The 21,314-nt window shown below is 44.3% G+C and overlaps 1 protein-coding gene across 1 annotated transcript in view; it reads right to left on the reverse strand.

Annotated features, from left to right (window-relative positions):
* LOC141273146 (cobalamin binding intrinsic factor-like) overlaps positions 1-21,314 on the reverse strand; it is a 146,948-nt gene that overhangs the window by 24,937 nt on the left and 100,697 nt on the right. Inside the window, exon 7 of the mRNA XM_073684590.1 lies at positions 557-698. Coding sequence (XP_073540691.1) covers positions 557-698 — 142 coding nt within the window. The remainder of the gene's footprint in view (positions 1-556; positions 699-21,314) is intronic.

A 21,314-nucleotide genomic window follows, 5' to 3' on the forward strand; every position in this document is an offset into this window, starting at 1 on the left:
TCGTTTAAGTGGTTTAACAACCCCTAAAAATCTGACTCACATAAAGGCAGGCAGGGACTGGCTACAAGAATGTGATTATAGAAGTTGTAGTGGACTCTGATGACCAACAGCATGACAACAAATTCAAAAGGTAAGTTTTTTATTTTTTAGCTTTTTTATGGTCTGAAAACCACATATAACCTTAATAAGCTTTAACACATAGTCAGAACAATCTACATTAGTGGGTGAGATGGTCTCAGAATTTTGTAGTTCAGACTCCACACAATAATAAGGGGCACTATATACTGTATGTTACAGTCCGGAAAGATACAAAAAGAGGAGTCAGATTTCTCTTATAGAAAAAATTTGGCTGGTTTATTCACCACAAAGGATACCATAATATGTCAGCCCACAACAGAACCTCTCAAGCTGCTTTCCTGTACACTGAAGCTTGAGGGGCCCAAGGACCATCTGTCCCTTTGCTCAGGTACAATTCTATTTTAGAACCACTGTGAACTCCACATCTGGTCTAGTCACAAAGATTAATCCAACAACCTACATCTCTGCTACATCTCACCTGAAGTTTTTAGGATCGCGTGCTTCTGCTTCCTTCATGACCTCAAGAACAGTGGATCCTTTCTTCACCGACATAATAATGCCATTTTTAAAGTTGTCTCCAGTAAGGTCGTTGATAACAGTGAACTCCACTGAAATTTGAGCTTTATGGAATTAAAAGAAAAATAACCATTAAGGAAGTTTAACTGAAAAGGAGGGAATAGAAATATAAAACTTGATTGATTAGTGCCAGGTAAGGGAAACCTGTCTCACCTGTGTCTTCTTGTGCCCCTATGTCTCTGACGCACAGGAAGCATGCCAGGCAGAGAAGGTAAGCTAACATGTTTCCTCAGAGGTTATGGAATATCTGTGCCTTAGCTAACTTCAGGTATATATACGGTATGATTCTAGCCAATCAGATATTACTTCTCATTAACTCTTCAGCGGCTAAATTTATACATGTTGTGTCAGACTTTAAGTTTAAATTTAATTTTTTCAATTCTGACCAGTGTCAATTTATGAGGTATTAATAACTCTGAAATTCTTCAATGTATCTCAGTGATTTTAAGAATGCTTTTTCGTGACATATTGGTACTTCATGACAGTGGCAAAATTTGTTCAATATGACTTGCATTTATTTATGAAAATATCGCATATTTAGTGAAAATTTTGAAATATTCGCAATTTTCATACTTTTAATTTTTATGACCTTGAACCAGATAGCTAGCTCACACAAAATAGTTAATAAATTACATTCATCACAAGTCTACTTTACATCAGCACAATTTTTGAAAGATTATTTTTTCTTAGGAAGGTAGAAGGGTAAAAAGTTGATCAGCAATTTCTCATTTTTCTAATAAAATTTACAAAACCATTTTTTTAGGGACCACATCATTTTTGAGGGGCCTATATGATAGAAAATACCCCAAAATGACACCATTATAAAAACTGCACCCCTCAAATTGCTCAAAATCACATTCAAGATGTTTATTAACAGGAATTAAAGCAATGTGGAAGAAAAATTTAACATTTTAACTTTTCCCACAAAAATGTTAATTTAGCCCCAAATTTAGCAGTTTTACAAGGTTAACAGGAGAAAATGAAACATACAATTTGTGTGATTTCTCCTGAGTACAGCAATACCCCATATGTGGTGGAAAACAGCAGGGTGTGGAAGGGAAGGAGCGCCATTTGAATTTTGGAGTGCAAAATTCAGGAATAGATAGCAGATGCCATGTCGCGTTTGCAGAGTTCCTGATGTGCCTAAACGGTGAAAAAAAACAGAAGTGACCCCATTTTGTAAACTAGATCACTCAAGGAATGTATCTAGATGTGTGATGAGCACCTTAAAAAACCTGGTGCTTCATAGAATTTTTATAACTTTGAGCCGAGAAAATAAAAAATCATATTTTTCCTACAAAAATGTTGTTTTGGTCCCAAATTTTGCATTTTCACAAGGGTAAGTGTGGCGCCCCGCGGGTTCAGTCGCCACAGAGGTACTGCATCTCACCCAGAGGTGTGGTATCTCACTCTCAGGTAAGGAAGGAGTACTGCCCTGGACCCTAACACCTGCATCCAACACTACACTACTCCAGACCAGCAGGAGGGTCAAGATGCGTCGATCTCCTGCTGAGCCCTGTCCCTGGCTGGAGTGGGGGGAACCAAAGTAGAGGGAACCATGTAGTGGGTGTGGGTGGAGGAAGGAGTTCAGGGGAGCACTTCGGCAAGTGTATAAAAAGTGATGGAACCATCTAGAAGGGTTCCAGTCAGAGGAGGACAGTGAGTGGGAGCAGGAGCTCTGCTCAGAAGAGCGGGCCTAGTGAGAGGCCCAGGAGGTGAGACTGACTGGGGAGAGGAACAGAAAGGAAGGCTCCACAAGGAAAGAGGGGATCCTAGGGGTACGGGAAGTGCTGGATGCCACCCGTGCGCCCGAATCTACCAGGACGTGGAGGGATCAAGCCGGCCCCTAACTAGTGAGAATTACAAAGTTCAACTAGAAACCGGAGGCTTCTGTACTTTCAGGGTGCAGTTGCCACATCTGCACTCGAGTCGCCAAAAAGGTAACCACATAGGATCTAGGGAACTCCAGGTTGCCCAGAAAGATCCGAGGATACCGGCTTGGGACACTGTTTGCGAGGCGCAGGGAAAGAAGGGTGAGAGCCAGCGCAGGAAGACGGCTGAGAAGGGCATATAGAACGGGGTTCTGTCAGGCACTCTTGAAATACCTGAGAGATTGCTGAACCCCTGCCCGGTGAACGCAGCACGACGTGGGAAGTTATGATCTGCAGTTGTAACCAGGAGCAAAGTGAGAACTGTGAGTAAATCCGGAAGACTGCACCCCACTGTCTCTGTGAATTATTACTGCTGCGCCATCATCCCTGCACTACATTGCACCACAACCGCTACCTCAACATCTATAACATCTCAGCACAGCCCTGGGGCTTAGCTCTACATGTGTAGAGCTGAACCATCTCTGCTGCATTAACAACAGCTCCAGAGGATCTTCTCCGCAGCGGCGACTCCATATAGCTGCATACCACAGGTGGCGTCACGAACTTTATATAAAAACTTTAATTCCCCTGTAAATATCCCTTTTGATTGACCACCCTGGGTCATGGACCGGGTCACCGCCATTGTGACATCTCCCCTAGCAACGACAGGCTCGGCACCGAGTATCCCACGGCCCAGAGGGCGCGTCATATAAGGCTGTGTGCCCACAATGCGTGTTTTTAGAGTTTCCGCAGCGGCAATTCCGCTGCAGAAACGCTTAAAAAAATGTTTGGTAGAAGGCCTGCCATGTTCCCCAATGATAATACGCATGTGCTGTGCACATGCTGTGGAAATTTCCGCTATGGATTATCATTGCGGAAAAAAACGCAGCACTACCAATTATATTGCGGAAGTGCTGCATTTTCGCCGCCATTGACTTGCATTGGAACGCATGGAATCCGCATCACTGGATCTGTACATGCGCATTCCATGCGTTTCAATGTGCGGATGGTACCCGGGTCTGGAGGAGAGGAGACTCTCCTCCGGACCCGGGTACCATAGAACCTGTAAAAAAACTAATAAAATAAAAAATAAATATTATACTTACCTTCTGATGGCCCCCCGTGTGCTTGTCTTGGCTTGCCAGCAGATCGTGGTGGATTGAAGGACCTGCGCTGACGTCATTTAGTCATGTGACGGCAGGTCCTTCAGTGGTACCGCGAGCCAGGACGGATCGAATAAAGACTCCGGGGGCCATGAGAAGGTAAGCATATATTTATTTTTTTATTTATTACCATTCTTTACGGTCACACTATATGAATCCATGCCGGTTGGTAGTGTGACCAAGTTGTCAAGCACTTTTCAAGTGATGCTAAAATAGCTTGGAAAGCGCTTGTCAACCCGTATGCGGAAATGCATGTAAAGAACGCTTCACATGCACTTGTCCCTGACAGGAAAAATGCATGTACAATCCGCATACGTTTTTTCTGCCAGGGAGATGCAAAAACTCTTAGGAAAAAATCCGGAGCATTTCTTCATTGTGGGCACATAGCCTAACAGGAGAAATTGCACCATACAATTTGTTGTGCAATTTCTTCTGAGTAAGCTGATAACCTATATGTCGTAGAAATCTACTGTTTAGGTGCACAGCAGGGCTCAGAAGGAAAGGAGTGCTATTTGACTTTCTGAACACAAAATTGGCTGGAATCATTAGCAGACACAATATCGCGTTTGGAGAGCCCCTAATGTGCCTGAACAGTGGAAACCCCCAAAGAGTGACACCATTTTGGAAACTACACCCCTCAAAGAATTTATCTAGACTTGTGGTAGTGAGCACCTTGAACCCACAGGTGCTTTACAGAATTTTATAATATTGAGCCATGAAAATGAAAAAAAAAAAATTCCGCAAAAATGTTGGTTTTCCCCAAATTTTTCAATTTCACAAGGGTAACAAGAGCAAATCAGACAAATAGGAAAAAATGGACCTCACAGTTTGTTGTGCAATTTCTCTTGAGTGCCCTACATAGAATCGGGAACTACTTTTCAAGCACAGTGGAAAGCTCAGAAGGGAAGTGTCATGAAAGGTGTGGGAAAGACTTAGTGCAACACAAAGGGAAGAGGGAAAGGGGGGGAGTGGAGACCTCCTAGGCTAATCTAATATCACCCTGTCTACATTAATGTCCCTATATTGGTTCTTCACCAATCGCCACACATGAACCTCGCCCTGTCTTTCCCTGGCGTTTGGCCCTGGCTAGGGAAGGAAAGGGATGAGCACTAGTCGATCCCCACTAACAACTAAGGACAACAAAGGGGGAACAAACAAGGGAAGATAACTTAGCTTTTAGTTGACTTCAGAGAGATGAACACCGGTCCTCATAGCACCAGAGAGGAAGAAGTAAAGCACTTGCTCTGAGCCTTCACAAGGGGTCACGTGAATATCGCCGGAACCTCCCTCAGCAAACAGCTGGTATTTATACACCCAGGCCAGGGTGTTAATTAGCCAGAGGAAGGTAGCCACTGGGTCCTAGAGAGACAGCTTCTAAGAAGGTGTCTGTAATGTCAAATGAAAAGATCTCCTGCAACCAACTGCAGGGCGACTGTCTGTCACTTCTGACACACCCATGACAGGAAGGACTGCCATATTATAGTGCAGATTTCACTATTATGGTTTGCAGTTGCCATGACCCACTGGAAGAGCTCCTGAGGTGCCAGAACAGCAGAACACCCCCATACAGTGGTATGTAAAAGTTTAGGCACCCCTGGTCAAAATTACTGTTATTGTGAACAGTTAAGCAAGTTGAAGATGAAATGATCTCTAAAACACCTCTAATGATCTCTAAAGTTAAAGATGACACATTTCCTTTGTATTTTAGGCAAAAAATATATATACCATCATGTTTAACATTTTAAAAATTACAGAAAGGAAAATGGGCAAATGCAAAAGTATGGGCACCCTTGGAGATGTGTGTGCTCAGCTAAATTTGACCAAGGTTTCAAAACTTAATTAGCCTGTTAGGGTTATGGCTTGTTCACTATCATCATTAGGAAAGGCCAGGTGATGTAAATTTCTCAGCTTTATAAAAACCCAACCACCTCTAACCTTCTGAAAATTAAAATGGTGGAGGCCCACAAAGCAGGAGAAGGCTATAAGTAGATAGCAAAGTGTTTTCAAGTTGTCCTTTCCTCAGTTTGAAATGTAATTAAGAAATGGCAGTTAACAGAGACAGTGTAGGTCAAGATAAGGTCTGTAAGACCAAGCAAAATTTCAGTGAGAGCTGCTTGAAGAAATCTGAACCCCAGCTTGACAGCAAAAGACCTTCAGAAAGATTCAGCAGACTCTGGAGTTGTGGTACATTGTTCGACTATTCAGAGACACCTGCACAAATATGACCTTCATGGAAGAGTCATCAGAAGAAAACCTCTCCTGTGATCACCATAAAATTCAGCATCAGAAGTATGCAAAAGAACATCTAAACAAGCCTGATGCATTTTGGAAACAAGCCATGTGGACCAATGAGGCTTGGCCATAATGATCAAAGGTACAGTACAGACCAAAAGTTTGGACACACCTTCTCATTTAAAGATTTTTCTGTATTTTCATGACTATGAAAATTGTAAATTCACACTAAAGGCATCAAAACTATGAATTAACACATGTGGGATTATATACTTAACAAAAAAGTGTGAAACAACTGAAAATATGTCTTATATTCTAGGTTCTTCAAAGTAGCCACCTTTTGCTTTGATGACTGCTTTGCACACTCTTGGCATTCTCTTAATGAGCTTCAAGAGGTAGTCACCGGAAATGGTTTTCACTTCACAGGTGTGCCCTGTCAGGTTTAATAAGTGGGATTTCTTGCCTTATAAATTGGGTTGCGACCATCAGTTGTGTTGTGCAGAAGTAAGGTGGATACACAGCTGATAGTCCTACTGAATAGACTGTTAGAATTTGTATTATGGCAAGAAAAAAGCAGCTAAGTAAAGAAAAATGAGTGGCCATCATTACTTTAAGAAATGAAGGTCAGTCAGTTCGAAAAATTGGGAAAACTTTGAAAGTGTCCCCAAATGCAGTTGCAAAAACCATCAAGCGCTACAAAGAAACTGGAACACATGAGGACTACCCCAGGAAAGGAAGACCAAGAGTCACCTCTGCTTCTGAGGACAAGTTTATCCGAGTTACCAGCCTCAGAAATCGCAGGTTAACAGCAGCTTAGATTAGAGACCAGGTCAATGCCACACAGAGTTCTAGCAGCAGACACATCTCTACAACAACTGTGAAGAGGAGACTTTGTGCAGCAGGCCTTCATGGTAAAATAGCTGCTAGGAAACCACTGCTAAGGACAGGCAACAAGCAGAAGAGACTTGTTTGGGCTAAAGAACACAAGGAATGGACATTAGAAAGGTGGAAATCTGTGCTTTAGTCTGATGAGTCCAAATTTGAGATCTTTGGTTCCAACCACAGTGTCTTTGTGCGACGCAGAAAAGGTGAACGGATGGACTCTACATGCCTGGTTCCCACCGTGAAGCATGGAGGAGGAGGTGTGATGGAGTGGGGGTGCTTTGCTGGTGACACTGTTGAGGATTTATTCAAAATTGAAGACATACTGAACCAGCATGGCTACCACAACATCTTGCAGCGGTTGCTATTCCATCCAGTTTGCGTTTAGTTAGACCTTCATTTATTTTTCAACAGGACAATGACCCCAAACACACCTCCAGATGACCTGGCCTCCACAGTCACCAGACCTGAACCCAATCGAGATGGTTTGGGGTGAGCTGAACCGCAGAGTGAAGACAAAAGGAACAACAAGTGCTACACATCTCTGGGAACTCCTTCAAGATTGTTGGAACACCATTTCTGGTGACTACCTCTTGAAGCTCATCAAGAGAATGCCAAGAGTGTGCAAAGCAGTCATCAAAGCAAAAGGTGGCTACTTTGAAGAACCTACAATATAAGACACATTTTCAGTTGTTTCACACTTTTTTGTTAAGTATATAATTCCACATGTGTTAATTCATAGTTTTGATGCCTTCAGTGTGAATGTACAATTTTCATAGTCATGAAAATACAGAAAAATCTTTAAATGAGAAGGTGTGTCCAAACTTTTGGTCTGTACTGTATGTGTGGAGAAAAAATGGCACAGAATTTCAGGAAAATAACATCTCGCCAAATATTAAGAATGAGGGTGGATGAATCATGCTTTAATGTTGTGTTGCAACCAATGGTACGGGATAGATTTCATGGGTAGAGGGAAGAATGAATTCAATGATATTTCAACAAATTCTTGATGCAAACATAACATCATCGGTAAAAAGCTTAAGTTGAAAAGAGAATGGCTTCTACAAATGGATAATGATCCTAAACACATATCAAAATCCACAATACACTACCTTAAAGGCGCAAACTGAAGGTTTTACAATGGCCCTCACAGTCCCCTGATCTGAACATCATTGAAAATCTGTGGCTAGATCTCAAAATAGCCGTGCATTGAAGACGACCCAGGAATCTCACAGGACTGGAAGAATTTTCCAAGGAATAATGGATGAAAATCTCTCAATCAAGGATTGAAAGACTCTTGGTTGAATACAAAAAGCGATTACAAACTGTGGTACTTTCAAAAGAGGGTGCTACTAGGTACTAACCATGCAGTGTGCCCAAACATTTGCATCGGACCATTTTCCTCTTTGTAATTTTTCAAAAGTAAAAGATGGAAAAATATACAGTACAGACCAAAAGTTTGGACACACCTTCTAATTTAAAGATTTTTCTGTATTTTCATGACTATGAAAATTGTACATTCACTCTGAAGGCATCAAAACTATGATTTAAGACATGTTTAATTATATACTTAACAAAAAAGTGTGAAACAACTGAAAATATGTCTTATATTCTAGGTTCTTCAAAGTAGCCACCTTTTGCTTTGATTACTGCTTTGCACACTCTTGGCATTCTCTTGATGAGCTTCAAGAGGTAGTCACCGGAAATGGTCTTCCAACAATCTTGAAGGAGTTCCCAGAGATGCTTAGCACTTGTTGGCCCTTTTGCCTTCACTCTGCGGTCCAGCTCACCGAAACCATCTCGACTGGGTTCAGGTCTGGGGACTGTGGAGGCCAGGTCATCTGGCGTAGCACCCCATCACTCTCCTTCTTGGTCAAATAGCCCTTACACAGCCTGGAGGTGTGTTTGGGGTCATTGTCCTGTTGAAAAATAAATGATGGTCCAACTAAACGCAAACTGGATGGAATAGCATGCCGCTGCAAGATGCTGTGGTAGCCATGCTGGTTCAGTATGCCTTCAATTTTGAATAAATCCCCAACAGTGTCACCAGCAAAGCACCCCCACACCATCACACCTTCTCCTCCATGCTTCACGGTGGGAACCAGGCATGTAGAGTCCACCCGTTCACCTTTTCTGCGTCGCACAAAGACACGGTGGTTGGAACCAAAGATCTCAAATTTGGACTCATTAGACCAAAGCACAACTTTCTAATGGTCTAATGTCCATTCCTTGTGTTCTTTAGCCCAAACAAGTCTCTTCTGCTTGTTGCCTGTCCTTAGCAGTGGCTTCCTAGCAGCTATTTTACCATGAAGGCCTGCTGCACAAAGTCTCCTCTTAACAGTTGTTGTAGAGATGTGTCTGCTGCTAGAACACTGTGTGGCATTGACCTGGTCTCTAATCTGAGCTGCTGTTAACCAGCGATTTCTGAGGCTGGTGAATCGGATAAACTTATCCTCAGAAGCAGAGGTGACTCTTGGTCTTCCTTTCCTGGGGCGGTCCTCATGTGAGCCAGTTTCTTTGTAGTGCATGATGGTTTTTGCAACTGCACTTGGGGACACTTTCAAAGTTTTCCCAATTTTTCGGACGGACTGACCTTCATTTCTTAAAGTAATGATGGCCACTCGATTTTCTTTACTTAGCTTCTTTTTTCTTGCCATAATACAAATTCTAACAGTCTATTCAGTATGATTATCAGCTGTGTAGCCACCTGACTTCTGCACAACACAACTGATGGTCCCAACCCCATTTATAAGGCAAGAAATCCCACTTATTAAACCTGACAGGGCACACCTGTGAAGTGAAAACCATTTCCAGTGACTACCTTCTGAAGCTCATCAAGAGAATGCCAAGAGTGTGCAAAGCAAAAGGTGGCTACTTTGAAGAACCTAGAATATAAGACATATTTTCAGTTGTTTCACACTTTTTTGTTAAGTATATAATTCCATATGTGTTAATTCATTGTTTTGATGCCTTCAATGTGAATGTACAATTTTCATAGTCAGGAAAATACAGAAAAATCTTTAAATGAGAAGGTGTGTCCAAACTTTTGGTCTGTACTGTATATATTTTTTTGCCTAAAATAGAAAGGAAAGGTGTCACCTTTAAATTTAGGCCTTTTAGAGATAATTTCATCTTCAATTTTCTTAACTGGTGCTCAAACTTTTACATGCCATTATATAGAGCAGTCTCAGTGTACAGTATACTATGTGTTATATATACAGCAGAGTCTTAGTATCTCCTAAGTAATGCATATAACAGTCACAGAGTATCCTATGTGATGTAAACAGCAGCCTCAGTATCTCCTATATGATGTATACACATGTGGTCAAAATTGTTGGTACCCCTCATTTAATGAAAGAAAAACCCACAATGGTCACAGAAATAACTTGAATCTGACAAAAGTAATAATAAATTAAAAATCTATGAAAATGAACAAATGAAAGTCAGACATTGCTTTTCAACCCTGCTTCCACAGAATTTTTTAACAAATTAAACTCACGAAATAGGCCTAGACAGAAATGATGATACCCCTGAAAATAATGTGACAAAAGGGACATGTTAAATAGAGTTATGTCCACTAATTAGCATCACAGGCGTCTACAATCTTGTAATCAGTCAGTGGGCCTGTATATAGGGCTACAGATACTCACTGTGCTGTTTGGTGACATGGTGTGTACAACACTCAACATGGATCAGAGGAAGCAAAGGAAAGAGTTGTCTCAGGAGTAGTGTTGAGCGAGCACTAAAATGCTCGGGTGCTCGAAGCTCGGGCCGAGCTCACTGTGATACTCAGGTGCTCGACCCGAGCAACGAGCCCAATGTTAGTCTATGGGAGACCCAAGCATTTTTGCGGTGGCACCCCCGGCAGTCTGTAGAAAGCCTAAAAAGTGCCCAAAACGATAGTGACAGTGCTCAAATTACATGGGGACAGCATGGGGATCGCCCCAGGAATCATTTCTGACCCCCAGGTCAAAAGCTGTCAACAAAGTGGTCAGAGGTATTAAGCCACTTTTACGGGCTCACAATAAAACGTTCAAAAACAAAACTGAAACGGTTTTCCTCTGAAATATGTTAAGGAACATCCTTTCCAGGGTAAAGACTTGTGTATAAGGTAAAATAAATACCCAGAAACAAAAATACTCCTCCACACCTTGGGCTATGTTCACAAGTAGCATTTTTTATGAATTTTTGCACTTTTCTATTGCTTTCAACTGTGATAAATGCATTCACCGGGAAATGTCATTTTAACATTTTACAACCTTATCTGGCCATGTGATGTGTGACACATGCATACAGTGCTGAAAAGACATGGGAACAGTATGGGGAAGACCCCTGGAAGCATCTCTGACACCCAGGTCACTGCCTAAAAGTGTGCCCATCAGAAGTGATCCTTGCCGCATCAGAAGATGCAGACTTGCAAGTCCTTGTCCCAGGGCACTGTTCAATTGTACCTCCCCCTTTCCTTGCAATGCAAGCGCATGTATGCAGCCTGCCACCCACCCACCCCCAGGCTGCAATACCATACTGCTTGCTTGCACTTGAAATTGAGCCTTTTAGGCATGTGGAGGCGGAATCTGGCCACCACGTCATGGCTGCGTTGGCAGCCTGGTATCCATACTCAGTCCCCAGCCGCCCAGCAGCCGGGTGTCCACGCTTGGTCCCCAGCCGCCTGGGCTGGGGGCGGCCGGGTGCCCATAAACGTTCCTCAGCCGCCCCTATTTGAAGGACAGCCTAACCACAAACACGTGGACAAGTGAATGTGGCCATGGATGGTCCATCTGACTGACGCCTTCACACTGGGTTAATATTGTGGAAGCTGGGACACAGTTGGACACTGGGATGCAACACGTCCTCCAGACATAGAGGATTGCAGGTCCTGGGTCAATCAGGCTTCAACACAAAGTTCAGAGGGTAGAGCAGCAGTGGTCGGCCTCCTACACAACGAGTAAATTATTCATGATCATGAGGCCATCTATCTCCTTAGCTTTCTGTTCCTTGGAATGCAAGCGCATGTATGTAGTAGCGACTAGGCCTGAGGTGGTCAGCGTTTTGGCGCATATCCTACCTCCTCCAAGGATTGCTAGATGTTTTCCTGCTACTATTCCAGTTCTATGACTCCCGTTAAAACAAAGCTTCAGGTGATGAATGATGGATGAGGTGGTGGCAAAGGAGAAAGAGCAGGAGGAACAGGGACCATTCACATCAATATCAGGCCAGTCAAACACACATGTCTTGTAGGATATGTTTCTGTACCAAAAGGAGCGGTTCGGCTACACAGTTATAGGGCATACAGTGAGTGCAATGCCTACCAAAAATTTCGAGGCACTCCAATGTCCCTTGGAAGTGACATGGAGGTCAGAGGGCCTTAACTAAACCTTTTTTTCCATTTATAGCAACTGAGTCTCCTGTACACTGTTGGCCTAAGCAGTGAATGGAAGGCTTTCCAAAAATTATGAGGAACTGCAATGCCCCTTGAAACAGATGTGGATTACAGCGTACTAAAAACCTTCTACCCATTATTGGGGAGTGGGTCTCTCTTAGTGTTCGCCTATGCATTGAAAAGCAAAAGCTGACTAAAATTAGGAGGAAATGCAATGCCCGTTGGAAGAGTCGTGGAGGTTAGAGTTAATTAAAAACAACATTTCAATGCCCCTTGGAAGAGACTTGGAGGTCACAGTAGCTTAACAAGACGGTTTTAATGCCCCTTGGAAGAGACGTGGAGGTCAGAGTGGTTTAACAAGATGGTTTTAATGCCCCTTGGAGGAGACATGGAGGTCTGAGTAGCTTAACAAGACAGTTTTAATGCCCCTTGGAAGAGATGTGGAGGTCAGAGTAGCTTAACAAGACGGTTTTAATGTCCCTTGCAAGAGTGGTGGAGGTCACAGTAGCTTCACAAGACAGTTTTAATGCCCCTTGGAAGAGACGTGGCGTTCAGAGTAGCTTAACAAGACGGTTTTAATGCCCCTTGGAAGAGACGTGGAGGTCAGAGTAGCTTAACAAGACGCTTTTAATGCCCCTTAGAAGAGTGGTGGAGGTCACAGTAGCTTAAAAAGACAGTTTTAATGCCCCTTGGAAGAGACGTGGAGATCAGAGTGGTTTAACAAGACGGTTTTAACCCTTTCGCAACCTTGGGATTTTTCGTTTTTGCATTTTCCTTTTTTGCTCACCTTGTTCCCAGAGCCATAGCGTTTTTATTTTTTGGTCAATATGGCCATATGAGGGCTTATTTTTTGCGGGACAAGTTGTACTTTTCAACGCCTTTACTAGTTTTACCATATTCTGTACGGGAAAATGGGAAAAAAAATTCCAAGTGCGGTGAAATTGCAAAAAAAGTGCAATACCACAGTTGTTTTTATTTATTTTTTTTACCATGTTCACTGAATGCTAAAACTGACCTTCCATTCTTATTCTCCAGGTCATTATGAGTTCGTAGACACCAAACATGTACAGGTTCTTTTTTATTTAAGTGGTGCAAAAAAATTCCAAAATTTGGTAAAAAATAAAAATAAAAAATAGCACCATTTTATAAAATCCGTAGCGTCTCTATTTTTCGGGATCTGGGGCTGGGTGAGGGCTTATTTTTTGCGTGCCGGGCTGACATTTTTATTGATAACATATTGGGGTAGATCTGATGTTTTGATCGCCCGTTATTGCATTTTATTGCAATTTTGCGGCAACCAAAAAACGTAATTCTGGCGTTTAGAATTTTTTTCTCGTTACACCGTTTACCGATCGGATTAATTCTTTATTTACATTGATAGATCGGGCAATTCTGAACGAGGCGATACCAAATATGTCTATGTAGGGTTTTTTTTTATTCTTTTATTTTGAATGGGGCGAAAGGGGGTGATTTAAACTTTTATATTTTTTTAATTTTTTTACATTTTTAAAAACTTTTTTTTTTCACTTTTTGCATGCTTCTATAGTATCCATAGGACACTAGAAGCAGCAACTGTCCGATCGCCTCTGCTACATACAGGGGATCAGCAAATCCCCAGTATGCAGCAGAAATGGTCCTGTGCTATGTGCGCCGACCACTAGGTGGCGCTCATAGCGACCAGCTCATGACAACCGCAGGCGTCTGCTGCAGACCCTGGGTTGTCAGGCCCACCCATCGGTGACCCGCGATCACATGACGGGGTCACCGATGGGCGGGGCTTAGGACGCGCTTCCCGGAAGCGCGCGTTAAATGCCGCTGTTGGAGATTGACAGCGGCATTTAACATGTTAACAGCCGCGGGTGGATCGCGATTACATCCGCGGCTGTTGCGGGCACATGTCAGCTGTACTAATCAGCTGACATGTGCTTGGTTCAGTGCGGGCTCACCGCCAGAGCCCTCACTGAACCGGGGGATTATAGCCTGTGCGTACCAATACGTTACAGGCTCTAAAGGGGTTTTAATGCCCCTTGGAAGAGACGTGGAGGTCAGAGTAGCTTAACAAGATGGTGATAATGCCCCTAGGAAGAGACGTGGAGGTCAGAGTAGCTTAACAGGACGGTTTTAATGATCCTTGGAAGAGACGTGGAGGTCAGAGTAGCTTAACAAGACGGTTTTAATGCCCCTTGGAAGAGACATGGAGGTCAGAGTAGCTTAACAAGACGGTTTTAATGCCCCTTGGAAGAGTGGTGTAGGTCACAGTAACTTAACAAGACAGTTTTAATGCCCCTTGGAAGAGACGTGGAGGTCAGAGTGGTTTAGCAAGACGGTTTTAATGCCCCTTGGAAGAGATGTGGAGGTCAGAGTAGCTTAACAAGACGGTTTTAATGCCCCTTGGAAGAGTGGTGGAGGACACAGCAGCTTAACAAGACAGTTTTAATGCCCCTTGGAAGAGACATGGAGGTCACAGTAGCTTAACAAGACGGTTTTAATGCCCCTTGGAAGAGTGGTGGAGGTCACAGTAGCTTAACAAGACGGTTTTAATGCCCCTTACAAGAGCCATGCAGTACAGCATATTAAAAACATTATTCCCATTATTGGGGAGTGGGTCTCCCATAGTCTTTGCCTATGCCTTCCAAGCAAAAGCTGCCAAAAATTAGGACGGAGGAACTTGCAATGCTGGCAACACGAACCACGGTCACCCTGGTGGTATAGTGGTGGTGGAGGCTGAGGATAAGGAGAAGAGCAAAAAACAGCCGAAATGAGGAAGCTTATACCCATGTGTGGGTGTGAAGCGGTGCATGGGAATACACCTCCCAAAATAACACAGTGGATTTGACTTTATGTTACTCTGCTGTCATTTGGTGATGATGAGAAGTCTGACCCAATCCAGCCCTTGTTCAGTTTGATAAGGGTCAGCTTGTCAGCAATGTCAGTTGACAGGCGAGTGCGCTTATCAGTTATAATTCCCCCAGCGGCACTAAAAACACGCTCCAATAACACGCTAACGGCAGGGCAGGCCAGGACCTCCAAGGCGTACAGAGCGAGTTCATTCCAAGTGTCCAGCTTGGATACCCAATAATTAAAAGGCACAGAGGAATCACGGAGGACGCTGGTACGGTCGGCAAGTTACTCCCTCACCATCTTTTGAAACTTTCCACTCCTTGTGAGAGTACCCCATGCCTCAGGGCCTGTAAGCTGGGCGGGTCTCAGAAAACTTTCCCAGAATGTTGACAGTGTTCCCCTGCCTCTGCTGGATTGGAGTTGCGTCTCTCTCGCCTGCACGCCTTGGTTGGTCAACGAACTGTGACCTCTGCCGCTAGCGTGTTCAGATGGGAATTATTTTAACAGTTCTGCAGCAAGGGCCTTCTGGTACTGCCACATTTTTGTAGACCTCTCCACCTCAGGAATAAGAGAGTGAAAGTTCTCCTTGTAGTGGGGGTCTAAAAGTGTCACCAATCAGTAATGACTGTCACCTAACATTTTGACAACGCGAGGGTCACGGTTAAGGCAGCGTAACAAAGTCAGCCATGCGTGCCAGACTGGTAACGGGCAAGACTTCCGTGTCCTCACCAAGATGACGACTGACCATGCTCTCCTCCTCCTCCTCCTCCCCCCTGTCCTCAGGCCACCCACGCTGAACCGACTGTATGACAGTTGTACAGATACTACAGTCTACAGCACATGATACCAGCTCCTGTTCTTCCTCCTCCTCCTCCTCCTCTCCCTCATTGTCCCCCAATGCATATTGGGATGACATGAGGCTGGGCTGTGTGTAATGCCCATTACAGCTTCTTGATCCATCTCATCATACTCTGGCTGCAATGCCTCCTCTTTAATTCTCTGCAGAGAGCGTTGCAAAAGACAGACAAGTGGGATGCTGACGCTAATGATGGCATCATCGCCACTCACCATCTTGGTGGACTCCTCAAAGTTTGTCAGGATGGTACATATGTCAGACATCCAGGTCCACTCCTGAGGTCTTATGTGTGGAGTCTGACCTGAATATCGACGGCCTTGTTGCAGCTGGTACTCCACAACTGCTCTCTTCTGCTCACAAATCCTTTGCAACATGTGGAGGGTAGATTTCCAACATGTGGGGACATCACACACCAGTCGGTGTGCCGGAAGCTGCAAACGCTGCGGCAACACAGCAAGGGCGGCGGAAGCTGTAGCCGACTTGCGAAAATGAGCTGACAGGCGGCGTACTTTGACGAGCAGATCGGGCAACTAGGAGTACGATTTAAGAAATCACTGAACCACGAGGTTAAGCACATGAGCCAGGCATGGTACGTGTGTGATCTCGCCTCGTCTCAGAGCCGCCACCAGGTTACGGCCATTGTCACACACGACCATGCCTGGATGTATGTTCAGCGGTCTCAGCCACAGATCTGCCTGCTCTTTCACAGCTGTCCACAACTCACAAGCAGTGTGAGGTTTATCACCTAAGCTTATGAGTTTCAGCACAGCCTGTTGCCGCTTGGCGGAGGCAGTACTGCAGTGCTTCCAGCTTGTAACTGATGTGGTGATATCTGAGATGGAGGCTGAACATGAGGAGGAGGAGGAGGAGGATGCGCAGGAGCTGTACACTGTGGGGGCAACTCTGACTGACATAGGGCCCGCAATCCTCGGTGTGGGGAGGATGTGTTCCGTCCCAAGGTCCGACTGGGTCCCGGCTTCCACTATGTTTACCCAGTGTGCCATCAGGGAGATGTACCGTCCCTGGCCACAAGCACTTGTCCACGTGTCTGTTGTCAGGTGGACTCTCCCAGTAACTGCATTGTTTAGGGCACGGCAGATGTTTTGGGACACGTGCTTGTGAAGTGCGGGGATGGCACACCGGGCAAAATAGTGTCGGCTGGGGACCGAGTACCGAGGGACGGCCACCGCCATAAGGTTGCGGAAGGTTCCGTCTCCACCAGCCTAAAAGGTATCATTTACAACGCAAGCAGTCGTGAAATGTGCGAATTTAGGACTGTGGCCTGTGGGGCGTTAGCTGCGAATTTCCGCTTTCGCTCAAAGGTCTGGGATATGGACAATTGAACGCTGCGGTGGGACGTGGACGTGGACGTTGATGCTGTTTCTTGAGAAACTGCCATAACAAGTGAAGACTGAGAGGAGGGGGCATCTTTACATGCAGTATGGACAGGGGATTGCCTTGCACACACAACAGGGAGTTCTATTGCACTCACAACAGCGGAAGAAGCAGTGGTGACACCCGCTGACACTGGTCGTGGACCCTGGGGTTCGCCCCACAAAGTCGGGTGCTTTGCTGCCATGTGCCTGATCATGCTGGTGGTGGTCAGGCAGGTAGTTTTGTCACCCCTGCTGATGCTGGCATGGCAGGTGGTACAAATGGCCTTTTTGGGGTTATCAGCAGAGTCTTTAAAAAAATTCCAGACTCTGGAAGACCTACCGCTTGTACTGGCAACGTCCCTCGTGTTGGTGTTACGGGTAACGGTTGCCCGCCTTCTGTCTGCGGCCACGACACTGCTTCTTCCTGCCTGTTGGGGTACTCTGCCTCCCTCCCCCTGTGTGCTGCTGGCCTCACTCTGCATGTCCTCCTGCCACGTTGGGTCAGTTACTAGATCATCCACCACCTCCTCCTCTTCCACTTGCGCACCACGATGCTCCTCCTCACTTCCTGGCAATTGTGTCTTGTCATCGTCCACCTCTTGTGACAAATTGCCAGCGTCAACTTCCTGTGGCCGTGGCTGTTCAAATGTTTGGGCATCGCTACATGGGATCTCCTCTTCCCATGAACAGTCTGGAGACACTACTGGTTTTTTTTAAGGCCAAAAATGCGAAAAACAGGATAATAGAGATTTTTTACCATGGAACAGCAAACCACAGTTTTAATTTACTGGTGTATACCAGAGTTTTTTAAAAATATAGATTTGCGGCTGAACAGTGAGCGACACACTCAAACTGTTTTTTTTTAGATACAAAAGGCCCAAAACTGGACACTACAGAGATTTGACCCGTGGAACTGCAAAACAACACTGGGATTTGTCGGGCCTACAAGAGACTATTTTCAACAGATATATTTTTGTGTCTGAACAGTCAGGAGACACTACTGTTTTTTTTAAGGCCAAAAATGCGAAAAACAGGATAATAGAGATTTTTTTTACCGTGGAACAGCAAAACCACAGTTTCAATTTACTGGTGTATACCAGACTTTTTTAAAAATATAGATTTGCGGCTGAACAGTGAGCAACACACTCAAACTGGGTTTTTTTAGATACAAAAGGCCCAAAACTGGATACTACAGAGATTTGACCCGTGGAACTGAAAAACTACACTTCTGTTTCTGTGGCCTATGCCAGACTCTTTTCAACAGATATATTTGTGTCTGAAAAATCAGAGACACACTTTTTTTTTGGGGGGGGACACCAATAGGTTAATAAGACGGGTATTTGTACAGTGTGAAGGAGGAAAAAAAAGGATTTTTACTGGCCCCCGAGACCTGGAGCTAAGTCCAGCAATTTCAGAAACAGGAGCACACAGGACTGTAATGCAGCGTTTGCTGGTATAACCACTGCGTCTCCTATACAGCCTGCCTGCCTGCCTGATATCTGGGATGGATATTAGTCCTGAGAAGGACTGTTTGTTTGATCTGGTAGCCTTTACAGACCCTACACTAACTATTTCGCAGGATAAATCTCTCCCTAGCTCAGCAGCACTGTCCCTACACTGTCTAATCCGGAGCGACTGTGTCCAAGATGGCGGCTCCCGGTTTTAAATACTCGAGGTGACGCTGTGCAGCCAGCCAATCACTGTAATGCCCACAAACAACATGGCTGTGACATTACAGTGACTGGCTGGCAATCCTTGCATGTTCATTGGCTCTGTAAAGAGCGCCAAACATGCAGGGCGGAGACCCGAGCTCCCGCCCGAGTAACCCGGAAATGCTCGGTGCTCGCCGAACATCCAGAGTAGCGTGATGCTCGGGCAAGTACCGAGCAGTGTCGAGCATGCTCGCTCAACAGTAGTCTTTAAATTGGTATTGGTGTTTTTCCTTAATTTTGGCAGCAGATGGACTCACTGAATACCCTATAACTGAATAGCAGACCCGCTTCTTTCTACTGTAATGGGAACATGTTGTTACTGAGGCCCAGCTCTATGTGTCTTTAAATTGGTATTGGGGTTTTTCTTAAATTTTGCCATCTGTTGGACTCACTGCATACCCTATAACTGTATAGCAGACCCACTCCTTTCTAATGAGAACATGTTGTTACTGAGGCCCACCTCTATGTGTCTTTTAATTTCTATTGGGGTTTTTCCCAAATTTTGTTAGCCCTTGCAGTCACTGCATGGCCATTACCACTATAGGAGACCCACTCCTTTATAATGGGAACATTTTTTTTACTGAGGCCCTCCTCTATTTCTCTTCAAAGGGGTATTGGGGTGTGTCCAAATTTTTGGCAGCCCTTGCAGTCACTGCATACCCAATAACAGCATATGAGACCCACTCTTTAATAATGGGAACAACAAAGCATAGCCGACTGCTGACCCTTTAAGAATAGTAAGGGGCGCCTGATGGCCCTATAAAAATAGTGCTTATGACTTTCGCAGTCCCTCCTTCATAAATGAAACAGGATGTGTCTGATCATGTCTCTCACACCACATGGCCAGATAAGGTAATAAAATGTTAAAATGACATTTCCCGGTGAATGTATTTTTCACCTTTGAAAGCAATGCAAAAACGCATCAAAAACGCTACGTTTGAACATAGCCCAAAGTGTGAAGGAGCATTTTTGTGTTTGTATATTTATTTTCCCTTATATACAAGTCATTACTCTGGAAAGGATGTTCCTTAACATTTTTCCCAGGAAAATCCATATTGGTTTCGTTTTTGTATGTTTTATTGTGAGTCCGTAAAAGTGGCGTAATACCTCTGACAAAATTTTTGACAGCAGTGACCTGGGAGTCAGAGATGCTTTCAGGGGTCTTCCCCATGCTCTTTCGATGTAATTTGAGCACTGTTCCCATCGATTTGGGCAATTTTTAGGCTCTCCGCAGACCGCCGGGGTGGTGGTGGGGGGGCCGCCGGAAAAATGCTTGAGTTTCCCATAGACTTACTTTGGGCTCGTTATTCGGACCAAGCACTCGAGCATTCCAATTTGCTTGACCTGAGTTCAGCATTTTAGTGCCCGCTCATAACTAGCAAAAAGTCCAAATTTTTGTTCAACTAAGGTTTGCACAAAATTTACAACTTTTAAATGGCAGAGAAATGAGCTGGGTCTTTCATAAAATGTGTTTAAGAACCTCAATTTATGTACAGAGACACAATCATGCTAGAACAGGAATAGACCTTTGTCCAACTATTGCAAAAATGTGTACATATGCAATTACGTAATGTGTCATTCTATGATGTATCATAAACATCACTAGAAATATGTGGCCAAGCCCTGAAATACAAACATATACCATTTTCCTTCCCCTCAAAATGTTATACAATGCATTCCAGTAGGTAGTTGTCACCAATAAAGGGGACCTTTCACAACTTTGAGCATCTTAGACTGGCCACATCATGGAATAGTACCTGCAGGGCTGAGGAAAACATAGTTTTTCTTTTTAATTTCTCCTCTCTGTTGCAGAGATGTTAGCTTGTAAAAATGTGGATATATTTGTTATAGTTCAACTGGGTGTTACTGGAAATTTGTATCCAGAGGTGTGTTCATCCATGGCATGAGATTGACCAATTATGACAAGAAGTGTTATATATGGGAAAAAAAGAATAACCCCCCCTTCCCACCCCAAAAAAAGGTCAGAAGAACATGCTTTCTCCTCTGATATTTAACGATAGACAGCCCTGCTTTCAGCCCTGATCTCTGCAGCTACTCTGTAGAGTATAGCAGAGCTGAGCGTGATCACAATCACTCATGGCAGTTAGTGTGGGGAGTAAAGCAGAGCTGATCTATATGCGAATACAAACACTTCTACAACTGCAGCTCTCCTTTCACAGCCCTGTCAACTCTGCTCCTTCCCCCTATATTGATACTGTCATGAAAGGAGATCTGGAAGTGTTTGTAATCACATTCAGATCTGATCTATGCTACACAGTAGGTAGGGCTGTGGAGTCGGAGTCGTGGAGTCAGAGCTGGAGCCCATTTTGGTGGAGTGGGAGTTGGA

The sequence above is a fragment of the Phyllobates terribilis genome, unplaced genomic scaffold (assembly GCF_046119375.1).
Source record: "Phyllobates terribilis strain yellow unplaced genomic scaffold, ASM4611937v1 Scaffold_5__5_contigs__length_657084704, whole genome shotgun sequence".
Lineage (NCBI taxonomy): Eukaryota > Metazoa > Chordata > Amphibia > Anura > Dendrobatidae > Phyllobates > Phyllobates terribilis.